At 38.2% G+C, this 20,621-nt stretch overlaps 1 protein-coding gene across 5 annotated transcripts in view; it reads right to left on the bottom strand.

Annotated features, from left to right (window-relative positions):
* Window positions 1–4,130: 4,130 nt before the first annotated feature.
* aipl1 (aryl hydrocarbon receptor interacting protein-like 1) overlaps window positions 4,131–20,621 on the bottom strand; it is a 40,464-nt gene continuing 23,973 nt past the window's right edge. For 4 of the 5 annotated variants that reach the window (XM_078930034.1, XM_078930033.1, XM_078930035.1 and 1 more), the window contains 5 exons: window positions 8,427–8,606; window positions 5,771–5,959; window positions 5,483–5,659; window positions 5,272–5,413; window positions 4,131–5,000 (listed from right to left, as the gene is read on the bottom strand). In XM_078930034.1, coding sequence (XP_078786160.1) covers window positions 4,801–5,000; window positions 5,272–5,413; window positions 5,483–5,659; window positions 5,771–5,959; window positions 8,427–8,528 — 810 coding nt within the window. In that variant the 5' untranslated portion in view covers window positions 8,529–8,606 and the 3' untranslated portion in view covers window positions 4,131–4,800. Of the gene's footprint in view, window positions 5,001–5,271; window positions 5,414–5,482; window positions 5,660–5,770; window positions 5,960–8,426; window positions 8,607–10,165; window positions 10,411–20,621 lie in introns of those variants that run through there. The other variant, XM_011482614.4, reaches the window with a different exon arrangement.

Below are 20,621 nucleotides of genomic sequence, written 5' to 3'. Positions count from 1 at the left end.
AGGATAGCACAAGGGTTACAAGCTGAGCTAAAAAGAAGAGTTATCACATTTTTCTTCAAAACCTCCACAGTAGATGAAGCCCTCACATCCTCAGGCAGGCTGTTCAGCAGGCTAGGCCCAGAGCGCTGAAATGATTAGAATGAACATAACATTTATGTTCATGTCAATTATGCATCTACATACAATTATTCATCTACTCCCTCATCATTTCACTGTCAACCACACTTTTTGGGTGTCATTCTGCAAGGTACAAGTGCCTGAAGTACTGCCAGCTAAATGACCTGACAGAGATCCACTAGCATGTGACAAGCAACCTGATGCAGAAGCTGGCGGCCTATCCAGCCCGAGAGATAGCCTGCAAGTCAGGAAACACTGAGTGATAAACTTCCTGTACTTTCAGCCACCAGACTCATTTTGAATTGAATGAACTCCTGTCCACCAGGAACACAAACCTCATGAGCTGTTGTCACCTGCAGGGGAAAGGCTTGGGATATTACTTTTTAAAAGCATCTAAGAAAGTCCGAAACGTTCACTGCCTTGCTCACAGGCAGAATTTGCTGCTGGAAAATAACCTAAAGTGTAAATTCCATGATTGTTTTTCCCAGAACGTAGCTTCAGACTGGATGCAAGGAACAGAACAATGAAGCTTTGATCTCCCAACCTCAGAATGGTTCTAATGATAAAAGGGGTGAATGGGACTGATGCATCTTTTCTCTACAGTAGAGATGTTTGTTTGTATTCCTTTGAAAGGAAACTGTTATTTATCTGCATTAGTCTCCATGTGTTTCATCAAATTGGCTGAAATGTTTGCAGAAATACTAAAAAGCTTTTCATTTTTGCATTAGTTCGCATGGTTTATTTCGTTTGTCATATTTATTCTAACAGAAAACATATGTGCTCTTGTCTGAAACTGTCATTCTCAGCACATTCCACTGGGATGATATGTACTGATCAAACCACATCACAGAAAACCTATGCTTAGAACCATCCATCCATCCATCCATCCATCCATCCATCCATCCATCCATCCATCCATCCATCCATCCATCCATCCATCCATCCATCCATCTTCTGATCTGTTTGTTCCCTTTTGGGGTCAAGGGGCTGCTGGAGCCTATACCGGCCACTAGCGGGCCAAAGCAGGGTACACCCTGGACAGGTCGCCAGTCTGTTGCAGGGCTACAATCACACACCCATGCACACTCACATTCACAATCACACCTATGGACAATTTTAGAAGCAGACTGGGTTATTTTAACTGGCAGCAGACACGCTATGCATGAAGCTCTGCTGCAGAGAGAAAAATCTCTGCCGTATATTATTGTGATGTGATCTAATATGAACTACAGCCCTGCTCTTATTCTTATTTATGATTATGCTGTTTTTAGCCAAAATCCCAAAACCTGTCTCGTTTTCTTGAACACTAGTTTTGAGCCAGATGTCAGCTCAGAAATGATGCATCAGATTGGAGCAGAGTACTGAGCTCACGGCCCGCCGATTGTAGTTTGCACATAACAACTATAAGCTTTTTTGAAGTTGCTTATTTATTAAAATGTGAATAGAGAAATGCTGTTTAAATCCCTTTTTCTTTGTATACGTCCTCCATCATGAAAAAAAATGCTACAAAAACATATTTTATAAACTAAAAGCACAATTTTAACGTAATGGTCTCTATGTACATTAAATTTAATTTCTACTTAAATTAGTGCATATCTGTTTTTTTTTAAACATTTCCCAGTAATAATGGCTCTGCAGGCATTTACACAGAGTGATACCAAACCAGCATGGTTTTAGTTTCTAGGACTCAACATCTGAACTTGCTACACTCAAAATGGAAACTGTGCCATCTGTAAGATTACCATACATGTGCAATCTTTGGCTCAGGAAGTGCAATACATGTATATATTATGACTACATATTTCGGTTCTTTTTTTTATATTTTTCATTTTATATTTAAATTCATTTTATTTCAACCCTGACTTTTACACAATCCTTTAACAGCTGGAGAGCATCACAATCTTTGTTGTGCAACAATGGCTTTCTGATTACGCAGCATGGCATCCAATATGAGGAAACAGTGACACCTGGTGGTCAAATGTGAGTACAATGATTTATTTTGAGGTCCTAGAAGGGCAGACAGAGAACTTCCTGTTGACAGAAGAGTCACGATGCATCAACATGTGCTCTGATCAGACAGCCTGCGACTCTGAATGCCACTGAATGCTTGGAGCTCTACATACTTTATATTTTCCTGCATTCAAAACACAAATATATGAAACATCAGCTTGATGCTGATTAGAATGACTTAGAATCTATTTTTATGTCTCCTGAGATTCAGGGAAATTAGGTGGCAGAAGAGTTTTCATTGTTCTCAATTTTGATGAAAGCTTCACCTGCAGCCTCGTTCTACAGCTTTACTTCTTTTTAAGCCACAAAAGAGAAACAGAAATTTCTAGAATGAATAATGTTTAGTTTTTCTTCATTTTGTAATGTTCTACAAGTTAACAGAGAGTAAGACATAACAATTACTAAGATTAGTTAATATAAATGTTAAAGTTTTTTTTTTTAGCGAGCACCATTAAAAAGCACCTATAAAATCATAAACATAAATAAAAACAAAAATACTCACTGACTAACTTAAATATGAGCTTAAGGAATAGTAATAACCATGGTATTTTAAAATAAAATTGAAAGTAATTCAATTTGTGATGAAAACAAGCATTTCTTTTCAGAATTATGATATTTATTTTTGTAAGTCATTTCCTGTGTGCATTTTTACTCATTTAATAGTGGACTACTATTTGTTAAAAGAAAAAGGTGAGGAGGAAAGTGTCTTTGATGACAAAAAGGGAAAAGGAAATGCAAGAGTGTAAGGCAGAACCAGAACTGAAAGCATAACATGAGGGTTGTTGGTGTTAGGAAGGAAGGAGGCTGCAGAGGAAAGGGTGGATTACACTTGAGTGATTAGCTGTAGGGGTACGAAATGACAACACTTTGGAATCTCCTTATTTAGAAATGTCCTAATTGTCACTGTGAACAATGGACAAATACATTGTAGTCCTTTAAATAATCATTTTTGTTGGAACCAGAGTATCCAGACTAATACTTTGAGGAAAGAGACAAAACTGAGATGAAATGTTGTGTTTCCTAACCCTGGACCAAGCAGCTCTTGACCTTTGTGATCCAGATATCAGAGACTTTATTTGGGTTGTCATCTGTGATGAACTCTGCAACCACAGAAGTTGTGTTTGTTTTTTGAAGTGATGCCTACGGTGGCCCTGAAGTGCAAAGCATTCAACAAATCACTCGATACAAAAACATTTTTAAGATCACAACAGATGATGTCAGAATATGGGTACTAGTGACTACCAGACAACGTTTTACAAAAACATGTACATTTTTTCCTCTTTGTGTGGTGCTTATGCTTTTTCTCCATTACAGTGTATCTGGCAGAAGATAAGTAAGGAGTCTGCCTTTTTTTCTTTTAAATTGCACCTTTTCCATCTGGTCATGTTGTACAGTTTGTCAGAATCAATTTTAGCCTGCCTTGCCTGCTTTTCTGCTGACTTTTCATCCTTCTTCTTTTGTCTATTTTCTATTATTTGGGTTTTATTTCAATTTTCAACCTTTTTGTTTTCACCTCCTTTCTTTTGTTGTCCTAAATTATTTGTTTGGCCTTCTACTTTCCTGCTACTTCTTTTACGATTCTTTCTTCTCTCAGAGCTCTTGTAGCTCCAAGTTTTCGATGTCTTTAGGTTAAGTCCTAATGCTTTACAGTTTTTTCATCTGCAACTTCTTGAGACGCTGAACAACAGCAGAGACTTTCAAAGTCTGACATTCTAGTTCACATTTAGTTTAGTAACAAAAAACTGGGGTAATAGTAACACATCACCACAATGACTTCAGATTTAAATGACAGCATCCTGAAAACAAGAACACGGTCTCATGAAAACCTTTCTGTCTGGATATGACATTATTTAGTTCAGCATACATCCAACTCCATTTTTGAATTTTTTTAAAGTCATGCAATCACTTTAAAGAAAAACGACCATTTATGCATTCAAATACCCTCTTTAAATGTAAATCAAACGTAACTGGATCTGTGTGAATTGACAAAAAATAGATACAAATCAGAAAGGGAAGTATTTATTTCGGTTTCTGATGACATTTATTTAGGCAAATCTCAGAGGATGCAGCTCAGGACAAGACAAGAGGACCTGGCTGTCTGCAGACAACAAGATGGCGCCCAGACATCCTTAGCCGGAACCAAAAGTCCTCAAACGGAACTGGAAGTTCATGTTGTGTCTCTCCCTCCAGCTGATCCGCTTTGTGTAGGTATGCAACACTTTACTAATATAAAGTATTGCTCATTTGTGCAAAGCCACTTTTCCTCGTGACAGAATAAGCCGATCCACATCGATTGCATTAAAAGGGTTAAAAAGTTACGGTAGTTGAAGGAATTTAATCACTGGTGCCAAAGCTCCAGTAAAAAATGTTAAACATTTTACCAATTTCAACATCTTTGTTAACATCAATTTTGAAAGGAATAAAACAATCACTGTTTTTGCCCCATTTAAAGCTCATCTTGCACACTAAAACTTTATTTTGTACTGGAAACAGTACCAGTTACAGTTTATTTACATTAAAAGTTTAATAGAAAGTGCTATAATTCCAGAATCTTGTGGAATTTCTGCTTATGGCTATTGATGTCTGGGCGCCATCTTGTCTGCAAGCGGGCCCCCCAGAAACAAGAGGCAAATGTCCAATCTGCTTCGTTGTAGTCAATTTAGAGTAAATGTGTCAAAACATGCCCTTGTATTTGTTCTTGTCCTCCTGGTTCTTCTCTTCCATGCGCATGCTGAGCACTGCCAGCTCTTTCTTGACTGCCTTTTTCATTCCAGGGTTAAGGTCTAACACTCTACTGAAATCCTGCCGAGCCTCCGCCTCATTCCACACCTCGCTGTGGGCCTTCCCTCGCAAGTAGAACGCCTTTGCTTGACCTGGGATAAATATAATCATTAGGCAACATTTGACGTGATATTATAAAGCTAACCTTGTCTAAAATTGACTAAAGCAGCTTTTACAATTCTGTTTGTCACATCTGTACATGGAAGCTGTTTTGAATAGAAGGCAGCTGCCATTTAAAAAGTCCCATGAAATCAAGATAAAGTATTAGCACTAAAAATGTCTTCACATTCTATGAGATTAAAAAAAAAAGAACTTTTTCTTCAGAAGGCCTCAAAATGCTTTACAGCAAGACTTTATGCAAACCTGGATGTTGGTTGATAATATCCGTGGTGTGTTCAATAACCTCGTAGTATTCCTCCATGCGGAGCAGACACTGGCAGTAGTTAAGGGTCAAAGTGTTTGCCATTTTTTCCAGCTTTAGCCATGGGACATCCCATGCCTTCTCCTGAAAAGAAAGCCCTTTGAATTTATGGTTGGTCACAGACAACTGGAAAAAAAGACCCATAGGTATCACCTTTGTCTGAACATTCTTAATGCAGATGATGGCCTCCTTGTACTTCTGTGTGGCCTCTTGGTAGCGTCCCTGTTTATAGAGTTTATTCCCCTGACCATGCAGCACTGGAACTGCCTTCAGTCTTTCCTCATCATTCAGAGCCCAGGATTCCCTATTGTATTCAGTGGGCTGCTGCACCTGCACATCCATGAGAGCATTTCAATCAGCTTTTGAACACATTTTGTAATTATATATTATGCTATTATTACACATTTTAACTTGTTAAACATCTGAGTGAAAATCTCTCACCCTGATCAGCTCCAGAACAAAAAAGAGGGGTCTCGGTTCCTTCATCAGCTCATCCAAGTCATCATATCCAAGGCTGTGGTACGCCATCATGTTGGCCATGCCACATGTGTGGAGCTGCCAGTCCACTGGGTCTTTCCCCTCAGCTATACGTCGCATACTTTTAGAGACAAGTGGATAGATTCCAGTATGCTGAAAACAAAGACTTATCTTAAGACTTTATTTCTTCTCATACACACTTAATAAGAAGCTAATCTTAGAGTGTTAAATGAAAAAACTGTAAAATTCTACCCAATGGAAACACTAAATGTGAATTCAAAGTCGTCAGTCACTCCAATTCCTATTCTCTTTGGTATTTATTGCATGAATTGACACATTTGACAGGCAAAATTGTTACAGACACAAACTTCTGGCCAGATGTGAGAAACCTTTAGATCTTAATTTAAGCATAAGGAGGAAAGATGACTTTATTACTTAGATATCAAAAAAGTATGTGTTAAGTGCTTTGAAAGTGAAAAAACATTAAAGTTAGTTTTTGTGTGTAGCTGTGCTGCTAAAAATAATTTCTCAACAGAGAAGTTTTTAGATCAAGATTGACTGATCAGCCTTTTTAGGTCAGTGATGTCAAAACTTTGAATAAAAAAGACTTTTACATGGTCAGGTCAGTGACCACGCGTTCAACCTGTCTTGTACCTACAGTCATTCACTATGACAAGTTTTACAACAAGTCATATCCTGGTCCATGTCACCCTTAATGGTCAATGACCCCAAAAGGGATGGGCATGTACTCATTTACAGAAGAAAAAAAGAAAGACAGAATAAAGTAATAATAATTACTAGTATGACACACCAAGATAAAAGTCCCAAAATCTTTTAACCCTTGTGCTATCTTAGATGACCCCACTCTTAGAGAAGCCAGAGTAGAAAGGGGGACATGTGTGTTTCTGCCAATGATCAGTGAACGTGATCTGCAGAAGCATAGATGCAGCCTGCTTTATCCCTTGTGCTATCTTAGATGACCCCACCCTTACATTGACGTGTTCTCCCTACCATGACAAAGGTGGATAAAGGTGGAAAGATTTCATGTAATCCATGGACACCAGTGAAGATCACAAATCATTGAAGAAAAAAGGTTCAGTCCACTGTCTAGTGGGTCTAGATGACCCAACTCCCAACGTTAAAGTGCCTAGGATAGCACAAGGGTTAACTGGAAACTTAATTCAGATCAAAACTGAAACATGTGGAAAAACCTGATAAAGCCAGTTAATTTGTTTTTCAAACCGTGTTGGCTCAGAATTGCATAAATTGTGCTCATTTTTGTGTTTGATTTTTAAAATATATTTTTGATCTTAACTTTATATAAAATATTATGTATAATAATATAATATGATATTTTTGTTCACAGGAGTATCTTACAATTATTTATTCTATGTTTTTATTGGAAAAAAAACACTGAATAAAACACTGTTTACTGAATTTATCTGAGCTCACAGTAATGACAAAATACTTTCTCTTATTTGTTTTTATTCATTTAAATTTGCAAAAGAAAAGAAAGAAAATAGGGGATCAAATAGGGGAGTTTTTCTTTCTTGGATGAAACAGTGTTTGATTGGAGATGTGTACTCTGTGCAGTGAAGCAGCCATGTTTTTCAAAATACATAAACACTCTAAGCCCCATCAAATCTGATCAGAGTCAGCAATGCTGATTCAGCAGGAGTCAGAGCCGATTACGGGGAGAGTGAGGCTGCTTTGGATTAATGACAGGCTACCTGAATCAATCTGTCTCTGACAGTGTCCAATACATATGCTTGTAGATGGAGCAAAGCATACATGCAATAAGTTATTAAAAATCAGTATGAGGAATATGGACACCAATTCTGGCACATTGACCTTAGAAAATCGTTATTGTTATGACAGTGTTGTTTCCCACTTCTGTTTGTATAGGCACGCACGGTGAATGTTTCAAAGGTCAAAATTCCTTGCTGATGTATACAGAAAATTCAGTCAGGACAGTCAGGATGTCAATCAAAGATCCAAAGGAAATATAGAAGAGATCTGGAGGATATAAGGCTGAGTCACTGCTGCTTTAGGTCTCCTGTTTGCATTGAACATTATGTTTTTTCTCAGTCCCTAACTGTAAATTAAAAAGCAAAATACATACTCTACTTTAGTGTTAAGTATTTATTGGCAGAAGTAAAATTCACGTACAGGTGCATGAATTTCTATTAAGTGGCAATCCATTCATGTGTATGCCTATTTTATTCATAGGAGTTTGTTGTTTTATTTGCCTGATTTCTTTTACATAGACACCATAAAGGAACTTTTTCTTAGATTATGATGACACTTTTACAAGATTACATGACTTTACTTTGCTTAACCCTTGTGCTATCTTAGATGACCCCACCCTTACATTGACGTGTTCTTCCTACCATGACAAAGGTGGATAAAGGTGGAAAGATTTCATGTAATCCATGGACACCAGTGAAGATCACAAATCATTGAAGAAAAAAGGTTCAGCGCACTGTCTACTGGGTCTAGATGACCCAACTCCCAATGTTAAAGCGCCTAGGATAGCACCTAGGTTACATGGTAATATGCAAAAAACACACAGAATAAGATATATGTTTTGAAACATTTTTTTAAATGTGTAAGTACTTACAATTGTGTCACACCAGAACTCTGCCACCTCACCAATTCTCATGGAGGACAACAGTGTCTCCCAGATGTCTAATTTAAACATGTTGCCTATGACGATCTCCATAGGTGTCCCCACCACTTTGCTGTCATCTATTACTGTCCGTTCATCATCGCACAGCTGAGTGCGGAAGTGGAACGTCACCTGGAACCACAGACAAGATCATTTGCTAAAAGAAGAATCATTTTGTGGTACTAAAGTGAAGAAAAAAGGTTTATCTACACGATCCTTCATAGGTTATTTACTCGTTAGCCCTACAATACCAGCCAATAGTACCAGATAGCTGGTGCCAGAAGAAAACCGTGAAATACAGTGATAGGCCACGCTTGCTTTGTTGTGACTCTGGAAGACTTGAAATGTTAATGGAGGTATTTCTGTTTTTTGAGGACGTCTTTATTATACCCATGTGTAAAAAAAAAGTCATAATGATCCAATGACAAAAATGAAAATTTCTGGAAAAGCTGAACATCTGCATTAATTTATGAAAAATTCCCCTTTTATGAAAACATACAAACTTATTTATGTGTTTGGCAGGGATAAAAAAATCATGCTTCGATCTTTTACTCCCAGTGTTTTTTTTAAAATTATGATTATGTTGTTTTTAGCCAAAATCCAAAACCCTGCATCATTTTTTAAGACATAGTTTCAGTCCATTAGAAATCCGCATCTGAGTTGTGGGCAAGACTGTTGGCGTGGAAGTAAGCTGCCACTGATATCCCATCATCCCTTTGTTTGCACTCTTTCCCGCAAGCTCACAAGCTAACATTAGAGGTGCAACCACAATGGCGAGCAATATCAGAGCTACCCAAACAGTTTTGAGCCAGGTGAGGAAAATTAAGACAATAATGGATCTATTTTCCTGCAAATGAATGCATCAGAATGGAGCAGAGCATGCAGGGAGAGTTTGGCCCACATATTTCAGTTGTTGCTTCACAACTGGGAGCTTTTTCAAACATCACATCTTTATCTGCTCCTGATCAATCAAGATTTGCATAATGAAACACTCAGAAATGCAATTTTAATCCTAAATTCTTCTTAATGTGTCCTCCATCATGAGAAAATGCTACAAAACATGCTAAAAAAACATCAAAAACACAATTCTTGTTGGAGTGGATCTTTGTAGTTCAAAAAGTGAAATCAGGAAACATTGTCTTTTGGTGAAGGTCTTCCATCATTCTCTACTGGCTGTGTGGAGAAACCGCCGCACGTGGTTACTTTCTTCTAACTTTAAAAAGAAATAAAGTTCCAAATCATTTGAAAAGCAGTTAAGTTCTGAATTTCAATTTGTGAACATGTTTATTATCTCAAAGAAAAGCTTTAAAAAATGTTATCCTCTGTTAAACCCGAGATTGCCACTCCCAACCTTAACACCAAAACAGCTGATCCAGTCCAGCATTAAGGAAAATAAAACAAATCTACCCAATTTAAGATTACCGTAATGTAGTGGTGAATGGCTTCATTTCCCAATTGTTATGACAGTGTTGTTTCCCACTTTTTAGCTGAAAAATGCCAAGCTTCTCTTTCCTCTTTATGTTTTAATTTGTTCTACTTCATTACTCAGATGCACAGTTGCATTCAATCCTCATTTGTTTCACATTAAGCTAAATTGCTTGAAACCTGAATTGATGTTAGCTCACATATTGAGGCAAACGTCTTAGATTACCGGTAGAAGAATTTGGCTGTAGCTCTAAAATTCACCGTACCTTAGTTCCTGTGATAAATTTGGGGATGTTCCCTGATCCCCCATGAAGAATTGTTTTCTTGATCCCTTCCAATCCAGTCAAAAAAGTGTCCTGTAGGTCTGACATCTTGGAATTACCTTGTAATATTGAGAATAAATATGGTACCAGTGATATTGTAGGGCAAAGCATGTGTGTGGATGATTTAAAGGGTTTTTTTCTCTAATGGATTAGTTTGGACTGAGATAATGGGATTAGACACATCTCCTCCTCTCCCTATGTTTCATAATATTGCTCATTGCATTAGTCTTTGCAGGTCTGAGCAGGCAGCACTCATCACCAGAAGTTTCTTTGAACAAACAATAAACTTCCAGAAGGACAGAGAATCTGATTTGACAACAAATAAACAGAAACGTTTTCAAAAAGTTTGCGATACATTATTATTATTATTATTACAGTTATTCTTTTCTAAGGTCAATGTGCAAGAACTGGGGTCCATATGCATTGGAATTCCACAAGAGCATGGGTGTGTTTTTTCAGAGAGAAAAAGAGAAACACAAAACAATCTGCAAGAGTAGGACGTGGTTTCCATTCCACAGGAAATTTCCAGATTTAAGTGGATGGGGAGATCTGAACAATACAGAGACTACTAAGAGATGGTGGAGCACGCCATTAATGTTTGGACTCCTTGACCTTGTCTGTTAAACATCTGTCTCCCATCTGGGCTGTGTGTGTTTTTGAGCACCAGAGTGTTTTCCAAGGCTCCCCTATAGGTTGCTGACTAAGTCTGCAAGCAGTTTTAGGAGGCAATTATGCTAAAAAAGAATTACCAGCATTAATGCATTTTAATTGTACATAAAGAAAACCTAATAACTGCACCTTGGCAGAGCTCACAATTGAATTTCCTTTTTTTTAGTTTATCAGAAAAAAGCTGCTTTCTACTCACTACTACCTAAATAAAATGCTGGAATGCACCATTAGACCATGACCACCTTTCATTTCTGTATGACATGGTGAATTGTGCTCTTCAGTGTGCTGTTGGAAGTTTGCCAGGGTTTTGGCAGCATTTACACCCTCTTGTGGATTCATTTTAAATGAACAAAAATGTCTTTGATCCTGCTGGTTCAAATGAAGCTAAATATCTTTTTTTAAAAACATTTTCATTAAGTTCTGGTAGTTATTCTTATCCTAAATTATTCCTTGATCAAAATCAACCTATTGATCAATCAACTATTTTAAGTCATACAATATTCTCCTGCTTCATAAGTTTTTATCTCACTTTTTATGGGGTTTGTAAAATGCAAAAAAAAGAAGAAAATTTTACTGATCTTACTCTAAAACAACAGGTTTGTGTTGCCATAGCTCCGTCTTTTTACGTGAACATTTCTTGAAAAGATGTAAAAAAAAATTAGATTACATTTGTAATTATTTGTCTGATAAAAAAGCAACATGGGAATTTGAACAGGTGACTTTGAGCTATCTGTGTGGAGTGAGGGGAGGGGGGAGCAGTAATCCATCCAACCTGTTGGAGAGGCTGCACTTTGAGAGTGGTGTGCGGTGTCGCTGCTCTGTATCTGAGTGACTCACAGTGCTTGCGTCAAACCACCCACACATTTTGGTTTTGCTCTGCCTATACATGTGTGTGTGTGTGTGTGTGTAAATATATATCTTTCCTGACTATTGCATTTACAGTGTGCATGTGTTCGTTTTTTTTCTTTTTTCTTTTACAAACACATTTCTGAGTACAAGATCTGCCAACGGTGGCGCTAACATGTAAACCTACTGGAAAAGTTCCACTTTAAGCAAGTAACAGTCTATTTCTGGGAAGTAGAGTCACGTTGTTCCTGCAAAGAAAACGTTTCCAATGTAAAAGTCATTCATTCATATATACACAACACACACACAGGGAGGACTGCTTCCATGACGCACAAACACACACAACACAAAATAATGTTTATGGATGTGTAAACCTTTTGTGCTTCTGTGTGGGAGCAAGCCACTGACAAAATTAGCAAGGAAGCTGGATTGACATAGAAGGCAGCTTTTACCAGTCAGACTGACATGCAGGGCTGTGCTGGCACATGCAAAAGGAACAGCCGGGGATGAATGATGATTGGGTTCCGAGGAACAAATCAGGCATTCAAACCAGTCAATAATAATTTAAAAGTTATTTTTCAATAGACAAATTTAGCTGAAGTTTAGCCACTGGTTCTCAAACCTATGACACAGAAACCAAATAAAACTGTTGAGCAAAATCAATAAATTGCTGACAAGGATGGAAACATGTGTTTTCCAAATCTGATATGAGCAGGAAATTAACTGCCATGAACCTGACGGATCTGAGCTTAGAACAGAACAGAAGGGAGGTATTTGGATGCAAATCTGGTGCTTTCATGCAAATCTCAGAATATGCTTTAAACAAGACCCAAGAATCTTTTGTTATGGGTCATGGCTGGTCATGCTGCAATATAAATTGTGGGTTGCTTAACATAAACAAGGAATTAGCATTGAGCAAAAGCATCTTTAGTGCTAACAATCTTTGGGACTTTTTTAGAACATAATGTTAATGGGTCCTCTGTTGACAAAAAACAAGGCTGTGTTTGTTTATAAAAGCTTTGCCCCTATTAGGCTGGAGAAAAAGCAACTTGTTGGAAAGTTACATAGTGAATCACCTCCTCTGACGTTCTTCCTTGCATGCATACAAACACAAAAACACAACAGGAGCACAATAGGTGAGAAACTGCAGGAAGGTACACTGCCCACTACTTCACCTGAAAATCAAGCAGTGAGATAGAACAAAAAAGGAGATTAAAGCTCCCATGAATTTATGAGGTAAATATGAAAAACCTTTAACTTTTTTGTCTTCCAGATTGATAAATAGCTAAAATGCATGTCTGGCAAAAAACTTTAGAAGGCTCCACAACAGCTCGATACTCTATTGTATAGAAAGAGACAAGTGCAATACGCTTGTTTATACAAGAAGTTCACAAAGTTCAGGACTTTTAGGAGGCAGGAAGTCACGCTGCCACACAACAATTTACAGACTAGTGTAGAATGTATATGAAAGGATATAACTGGCTGTTAGATGACTGTTTTGACAGTCTGTAAGAAATCTTCAATCCACGATGGCAAGCTCGGTCACTCAAATTTAATTTAAACACAAGAGTGACAGTTGCTACCTGAAGGTTAATCCACAGCTATTTTTGAGATGTGAGTTTATCTCAGGTAAAGCTGAGGAGTGAACCTGGCACTAATTGATTATTTTGTAAGGGTGGATCTAAAGGGACAAATCTGCTTTGGAAAAAAAGAAGCCAGAGTAGAAGTGAGGACATGTGTGTTTCTGCCAATGATCAGTGAAAGTGATCTGCAAAAGCATAGATGCAGCTTGCTTTATCCCTTGTGCTATCTTAGATGACCCCACCCTTACATTGACGTGTTCTCCCTACCATGACAAAGGTGGATAAAGGTGGAAAGATTTCATGTAATCCATGGACACCAGTGAGGTTCACAAATCATTGAAGAAAAAAGGTTGTCTAGTGGGTCTAGATGACCCAACTCCCAATGTTAAAGTGCCTAGGATAGCACAAGGGTTATTGATCTATTTCTTACAATTAATTTTCACGTTGTTTGCCTGTCCTTTATTGCTTGGTTTTGCGTCTTGGTTTCACTCTAATTTAAGTTGTTGGACTGTAGCTGTCTCCACCCTCAGAGTTTAAGGGTGGGAAGAGTCAGCTCCCCCAACCGGGCCCCGCCACCCTGCTCACCGCCCGGCCTCGACCTTTAGCTACATGCCAGTACACATAGCAGCAAGGACAAAGGGCAAAATGCAATCAGCACATGCAGATACTCATGCAAGTGCTATGTTTCCTATGACCGCATAGCCTTGTGGTTGAGGTCAGCATAAAAACTGGGTTAAGATAAGAAAATGCTATTAGGCCCCCTGACTCTGGTACAGGAATGGTGAATTTCAGAAAATCAACATAAAAAAATTAACATCAAAGATAAGTGTATCCTCATCGTATTTGAGTCATTTTAAGTAACTTTTGTTAATTACAGCAGTTTGAGTTAAACACAGCTTTACTTCTTTTATGGATGTTTCAAAACTTTGGACCTTACTCACCACACTTTAAACAACAACATACAAAATAGATTCTTCTGTGCTTTGTCTGATGTTAGCAGAGATTTAGACAACTTTTTTTCACAGTTTACTTTCCTTAAGCTCTACACAAAAAGTGAGAGCAGCAGTTCTCAGACATGGAGTTCATCTGTCCATCTGTCCATCTTCTGAATCCTTTTTGCAGTTGTAGGATTGTCCCAGCTACTTCTGGGCAAAGGCAGGGTACACCCAGGAGAGCTCAGTGACAATTTAGAATCCTTTATTTAACACATTAAGGATGTTTTTGAACTGTGGGAGGAAGCAGGAGTGCATGGAGAAAACCCACACATGCACGAGAAAAACATACAAAGTCCACACAGAGAGGTCCCACCTGGGATTCAAACCAGAGCCTTCTTACTGTGAGGCGAGTGCACTAACCACGACGCACCCATGCAACCTTATATGAAGTTCGGTAATTTGGAAAACAAACTAACCTAAAACAATATGTTTAATGGATTTTTGATTTAAAAAAAGAATAAATTCTGAGCTTACAACCCCAAGTTGGAGATAAGTGATTACATTTTGTGACAGTACTGCAACTACTAATCTTTGGAGAAAAATGATACAAATTTTATTTTCAGCATCACAAAAAACACACAAACTGTCAAACAAACTTGTCCAACTGCATAATTGCCAACGGAAGTCAACAATAAATTCATGTGTGCACAGTAAAGCTCTGGGACACAACATTGTAGCTTCTTCACAAGCTGGAATTGGTAGTAAATTTAGGTAAAACCCTAACCCCCATAAAAAAATAAATTGCTTTAATTATTGTCCTGATCTGAGGATTTTCTATGTTTGTGTGAGGGGAGAGGGTGTGATCCAGAAACTTGACTTTATGTTGTTGCTATTCACCTTTAGGATAAAGCTCAACGCACCCCTGGGGAAACAGATCTTGATTTTCTATGCACCAGTCCTGCACACAGCCAACTGTGCCATCCAGTTGCTGAGAAACTTGACTTTATATTTATCTGTGAAAGGCAGGTATTTGTGTCTTGACACAATAAGCTAATGATGATCCTGGCTTTAAAGGCAGAATTTATATAGTTAAAGCTTTAATGACTATTTAAAAAGTCAAGATCAAAACAAAATACTAACTTTAGGATATAATTGTTGTCTAAGCGGATACTTCATTTGTCAAGTCTGTGTAGACTTCTTACAGGGTCAGCCTAAATCACAGTTGGGTCAGTAATGATTGACAGTTTTGAAAGACAAAGTCAAATCCTCTTGTGTCTTAAAGCTCATGGAGACAATTGACTCAACACGTCTAATAAGAACTAATCCTACTTTTTCTGTTTAAGGGGACGCTTGTAGCAGCACAAACAAATCCACTAAGACACAGAAATCCCTTCAACAGTCAGCTGCCGGAGAAGTTTAAAAATGGGACAAAAGGGCAGTCGACTGTCAGCCTGTTCTGACTAAGAAAAGATTATCCACCAAGTAAATATCACCTGCAGAATGCAAACTTTCAACAATGTAATGTAGTAAAACAATGAATTACTGCCCTGAAAAGCATCACTGCCTTCTCCAAAAAATTATTTTCCTCTTTTATTTAGAAAACCAAAAAAATCAGAAGAAACAACCAATAAAATTGTTTGTTTAGAAATCGGCAAGCATAACCATTTGTATTAGATTGGAAAAGCTAACAGTCTTTTCCCAAAAAAATATTGATGCATATTATTTATTTTGCTGTCATATATATATATATATTCCAACTCAATAAATTTGTACATTTACATTTTTTTTTTTTACCTTTACACCAAATAGCAGCTCATGAGTGTTAAAAATGAATAGATCAAAATAAAGATTTGCACATGTACTAAGTAACTACAGAGGTGGTAAAATTACAGACAAATAAAGCTGTTCTGGCTGATATTTTTTATTTTTCTTGACTGTCTTCTCTGTCCAATAATGAAAGTTATTCTATTACAAAATCCCGTCTGTTCTGCTGTCATTACATAAAAGTCATCCTGGGGTGTTATCAACTATGCGATGAGACATTCTGACCTTTTCGGCTGGGCCAGTGAGGATGTGAGAGAGAGCACTGTGGGATACTGAATGTGACTGTAGTGCAGCCAACAGAGAGCGACAGGATCTACCTGAGCATTTCCTCCAGTGAGCTGTTCTAATCTCCTGGTTGGACCAGGTCAAGGGATTAAATGGGTGCTAGTCAGTGTCCATCCTGTCTGACCTGAGTGCACACAATCTGGCCGAAACTTTAAAAGAAATCATCAACCTGCTTATCAAACAGACACTAAGAGCTTAAAAGTTCCCAAAGGTGTGATTCAAATTAAACAAATGACACATTTTATTATCAAAGACAGAGAATTAAAGCTTTCGAAATAAGGAACCTGTACATTGACTGCAATTTTCATCTCAATTCCACCACTTTGAGGCGCTCTGAATGTCCTGAAAAGAAAACTAGACCAACTGTACTGCTCTGTGGAGCTAATCCAAGTTATGTGAATAATGCATCAGTACCAGCCTTACAGTACCGCAGTCTACAGTCTGCATGACTGAGCACAAACCCAGTGAACTCGGAGGGCTCGACTAACGCACCCCGGGAGAGATTATCCCCTCAGAAGCCGCGTTTCAAACCAAATATTATATCCGGACAAAGGAAGATCACTGAAACAGGCAGACATTTACCAGGAGAGGGTAAGTTATGTGTGTGACACAGAAACCTCTGACCACTTTTAATGTGGACCATGTGCTCTGAGAGGCCTGATCCCATCCTGGTCCTCAAGAAAACCACTACTGACAATTTCCTCAAGTATGTGTGAAGTGCACACAGAGAGGGACACTCCTAGATACACAAACAAGTGCTCACAATGCTTTTCTTCTTGGGAAAGTTGTCGCACGTTGTTAGAGTCAAAACTAAGCCAGCCCTCACGTGTCCGCTGCATGTGCACATCCACCTACCTACCTACATTATTTCTTTGTTCCCATCTCACCTCAAACATCAAGAACCTGCCTCTTTAACCAGCAAGAGGGACACATGAGACTCCTGGTTTGAGCTTAGTCTGTTTTGGTCAAGAGAGTTTTTGGAAATACAACATTCAGTAAGAGAAAATGGAACAGGCTGCCCTGTGACAGAATGGTGACCTGTCCAAGGTGTCCCTCCTGTGACCCCCTCCTCAGTGGAGTTGGGTCCCTTAGCTCCACATTCAAGACAATCTATGTCAAACCTGGGTTTTTAAATGGACAGCTGTTTTAAACTTGACTGTCAAATCAGCTCGGTGGTAAAATCCAGCTTCTTTCTTCTGTGACAGTTGGTGAAGGTGAAACCATTTTTATCTAAACAACATTTTGAGACAGCAATGCTTTCATTACATCTCAGCCGGATTACTGTAACTCTCTTTATTTGGAGTTGGCCAGTCGTCCCCCATATATTTCCAGCTGGTCCAGAACGGTTGAAGCGCGTGAGAGGGACCACACCCATCATTGCTACCCTTCACTGGCTGCCTGTGAATTTTGGAGTTGCTTTTAAGATTTTTTTTTTCTACATTTTTTTTAAAGCCTTAAAACAATCGTGCACCGCTGTACCTCCCTGAGCTTTGCTGTCCTGACCCCCCAACCCGGTGCCTCAGGTCTGCCGATCAGCTTGTCCTAGAGGTTAGACGTCCAAGAGGAAGCTCAGAGGGGAAAGAGCGTTTTCAGTCTGTGCATCAAAGCTGTGGAACACACTGCCGTGGATCATTCGGCACACATCTTCACTGTCAATTTTTAAAAAACTTCTCAAAACTCATTTTTATTGCCAGGCCTTTGACGCAGCATGAGACTCTGCTCTGCTGGTGTTTTTACTGTTTTATTGTTTTGCTTTATTTTTTTTGGGTGTGTTTACATTTTCATGTCACTTGGTTATAATTTATATTTATAATCTTATATAATATAAAATATATATAATCTTTAATTGTTTTGTCGTTTTTATTGTTATTTGAGCTTTTAATGTACAGATGACTGAGGTCATTTTAAGGTGCCATATAAATGAATAAACTGTAACAATAACTTCATAACTACAAGAACTTGTTAACAACACAAAAACACAATTTTCATTGGAACGGGTCTTAAAATTCTTTCAACTATAATTCCTATTCAAATTTATTATCTGGAAAAGAATGTTGTAGATTAAAATTAAATCATATATGATTTCTACAAAATATCAGATCAAAGACGAAAATATACCAGTTTCAAGCAAGGGGTATGTGCAAGCTGTTCACAATAAAGCTCAATTTTGACACTATGACAGTTCAGCAATGAAGGAAGAGAGAGCAGAAACAATGGGAAACACCTTTTTGTTTGGCAAACTTTAACAAGTTTATGTGTGTAATGTGATGTCACACAACTCTGTTTAAAATCAGCGGTGTTGGGAATAAACATGAACATGTCGATCCAAAATCTTTGGAATGGTCTTAAAAAAGCACTGGCCCAAGTAAATAATTGATAGAACAATATTATTTGACTCAGTGGTTACATGAAATCATTAAACAAAATTTAATACAGTACACACTGTACATGCTTGTTTGTATGTTGGTTCTGACATGTGCACAATCATGTTTTTCTTGTCAGACAAGGTTCATCCATGGCATACACGTGTGCGTCTGAAGGTGATCTGTTTCTAGACAAGAGTCAGTGTTTGCTGTTCCTTTTTAACGCCCAATGAGCAAAGTAGCTTAGAAATCAAAGAAAGCTCCATGTTGAGTCTTCCTCTCTCTCTTTCTGTCCTACTATGAACTCTGACTGCCCTGCACCCAGACAAACCTACTTAAGGTGTGCTCCATCCAGTTATTTATAACCCAGCTGGGTAAGCTTAGAATCGCTGGCACACACTCACACAATGAATTAGCCACTGTGTCCTGTCATGGAAGATGTTTTAAAAAAAGAAGGTATCTCAGCAGTTCTTTGGAACACGAAAAATTAATTACTGAAAAAATGTTTAACACAAGAAGCAGCAAGCTTTAGGCTCAGTTCTAAGATTATCAGGGCACTGCACTTTGGACAGACTTTCCAGAGAATTACGTAACTGGCCATTTCTGATGTCACACTTGTGCAGACACACATTTATACACACAAAGTGAATTGCAAGTAGAGCGTAGCTGGCCCTTCGCAGACACACAATACTGGTCTTTCTTTGTGTTTTGGTGAACCTTCTTCTCTTTTTTTCTTCTTTCTCCTCACAACCCATCCATCTATCTGAAACTGACATCTATTTTAAGAGCTCGGTACCGTCCAAGTATCTGTAGCAGTGTGTAGAAAAAATCACAAGAGGAGGCCCCTTAGAGGCAGGATGTGTTCTGGTTTAGGTGGTGTGTTGAGTGGGCGACTTTCTCGAATCTCTCCATACTTGACTTTACACCGGATTCTGTTCCAACTCTAAACTCTTTGGTGAAAGATTCAATCCATTTTTATCTTTACGTGGGGTAAAAAGTGGTTACCAAAGCTACATTATTTTTTTTACTGTTTCACAGGTAATGGTCTCAGTAATATCAACAGCAGCATATAGATAGATAGATAGATAGATAGATAGATAGATAGATAGATAGATAGATAGATAGATAGATAGATAGATAGATAGATAGATAGATAGATAGATAGATAGATAGATAGATAGATAGATAGATAGATAGATAGATAGATAGATAGATAGATAGATAGATAGATAGATAGATAGATAGATAGATAGATAGATAGATAAATAGCCTCAATTCTTATATAGCCTGAGCTTTTGACAAGGCAGGATGGATCCATGCTTTCATGTTGTTGACACCAACTTCTGATCCTACCATCTGAATTTGGCAGCAGATATAGAGTATACAGACCAGACAATGTTTTTCCAATCTTCTATTGTCCAATTTTGGTGTGTCAGAGTGAATTGAAGCCTCAGTTTCTTGTTCTTAGCTGACAGGGGTGGCACCTGACATGGTCTCCTGCTACTGCTGTAACCCATGTGCCTCAAGGTTGAATGTGTTATGCGTTCAGAAATGGTCTTCTGCAGACCTTGGTTGTAATCAGTGGCTATTTGAGTTCCTGTTGCCTTTCTATCAGCAGTCTGGCCGTTCTCCTCTGATCTCTGGCATCAACAAGGCATATTTGTCCACAAAACTGCTGCTAAATGGATAGTTTCTCTTTTTCTGACCATTCTCTGTAAACCGTAGGAATGGTTGTGTGTGAAAATCAGCAGATCAGCAGTTGATCTGAAATACTCAGACCAGTCTCTTTGGCACCAATAATCATACCACGTTCAAAGTCACTTCAATCTCCTTTCTTCTACATTCCGATGCTTTGTTTGAACTGCAGCAGATTGTCTTGACCATGTCTACATGC

Source organism: Oryzias latipes, chromosome 13 (genome assembly GCF_053564925.1).
Source record: "Oryzias latipes strain Hd-rR chromosome 13, Olatipes_Hd-rR_3.1".
In the NCBI taxonomy this organism is placed as follows: domain Eukaryota; kingdom Metazoa; phylum Chordata; class Actinopteri; order Beloniformes; family Adrianichthyidae; genus Oryzias; species Oryzias latipes.
Note: the sequence above shows the minus strand (reverse complement) of the source record. Positions and strands in the feature narration are given on the sequence as shown.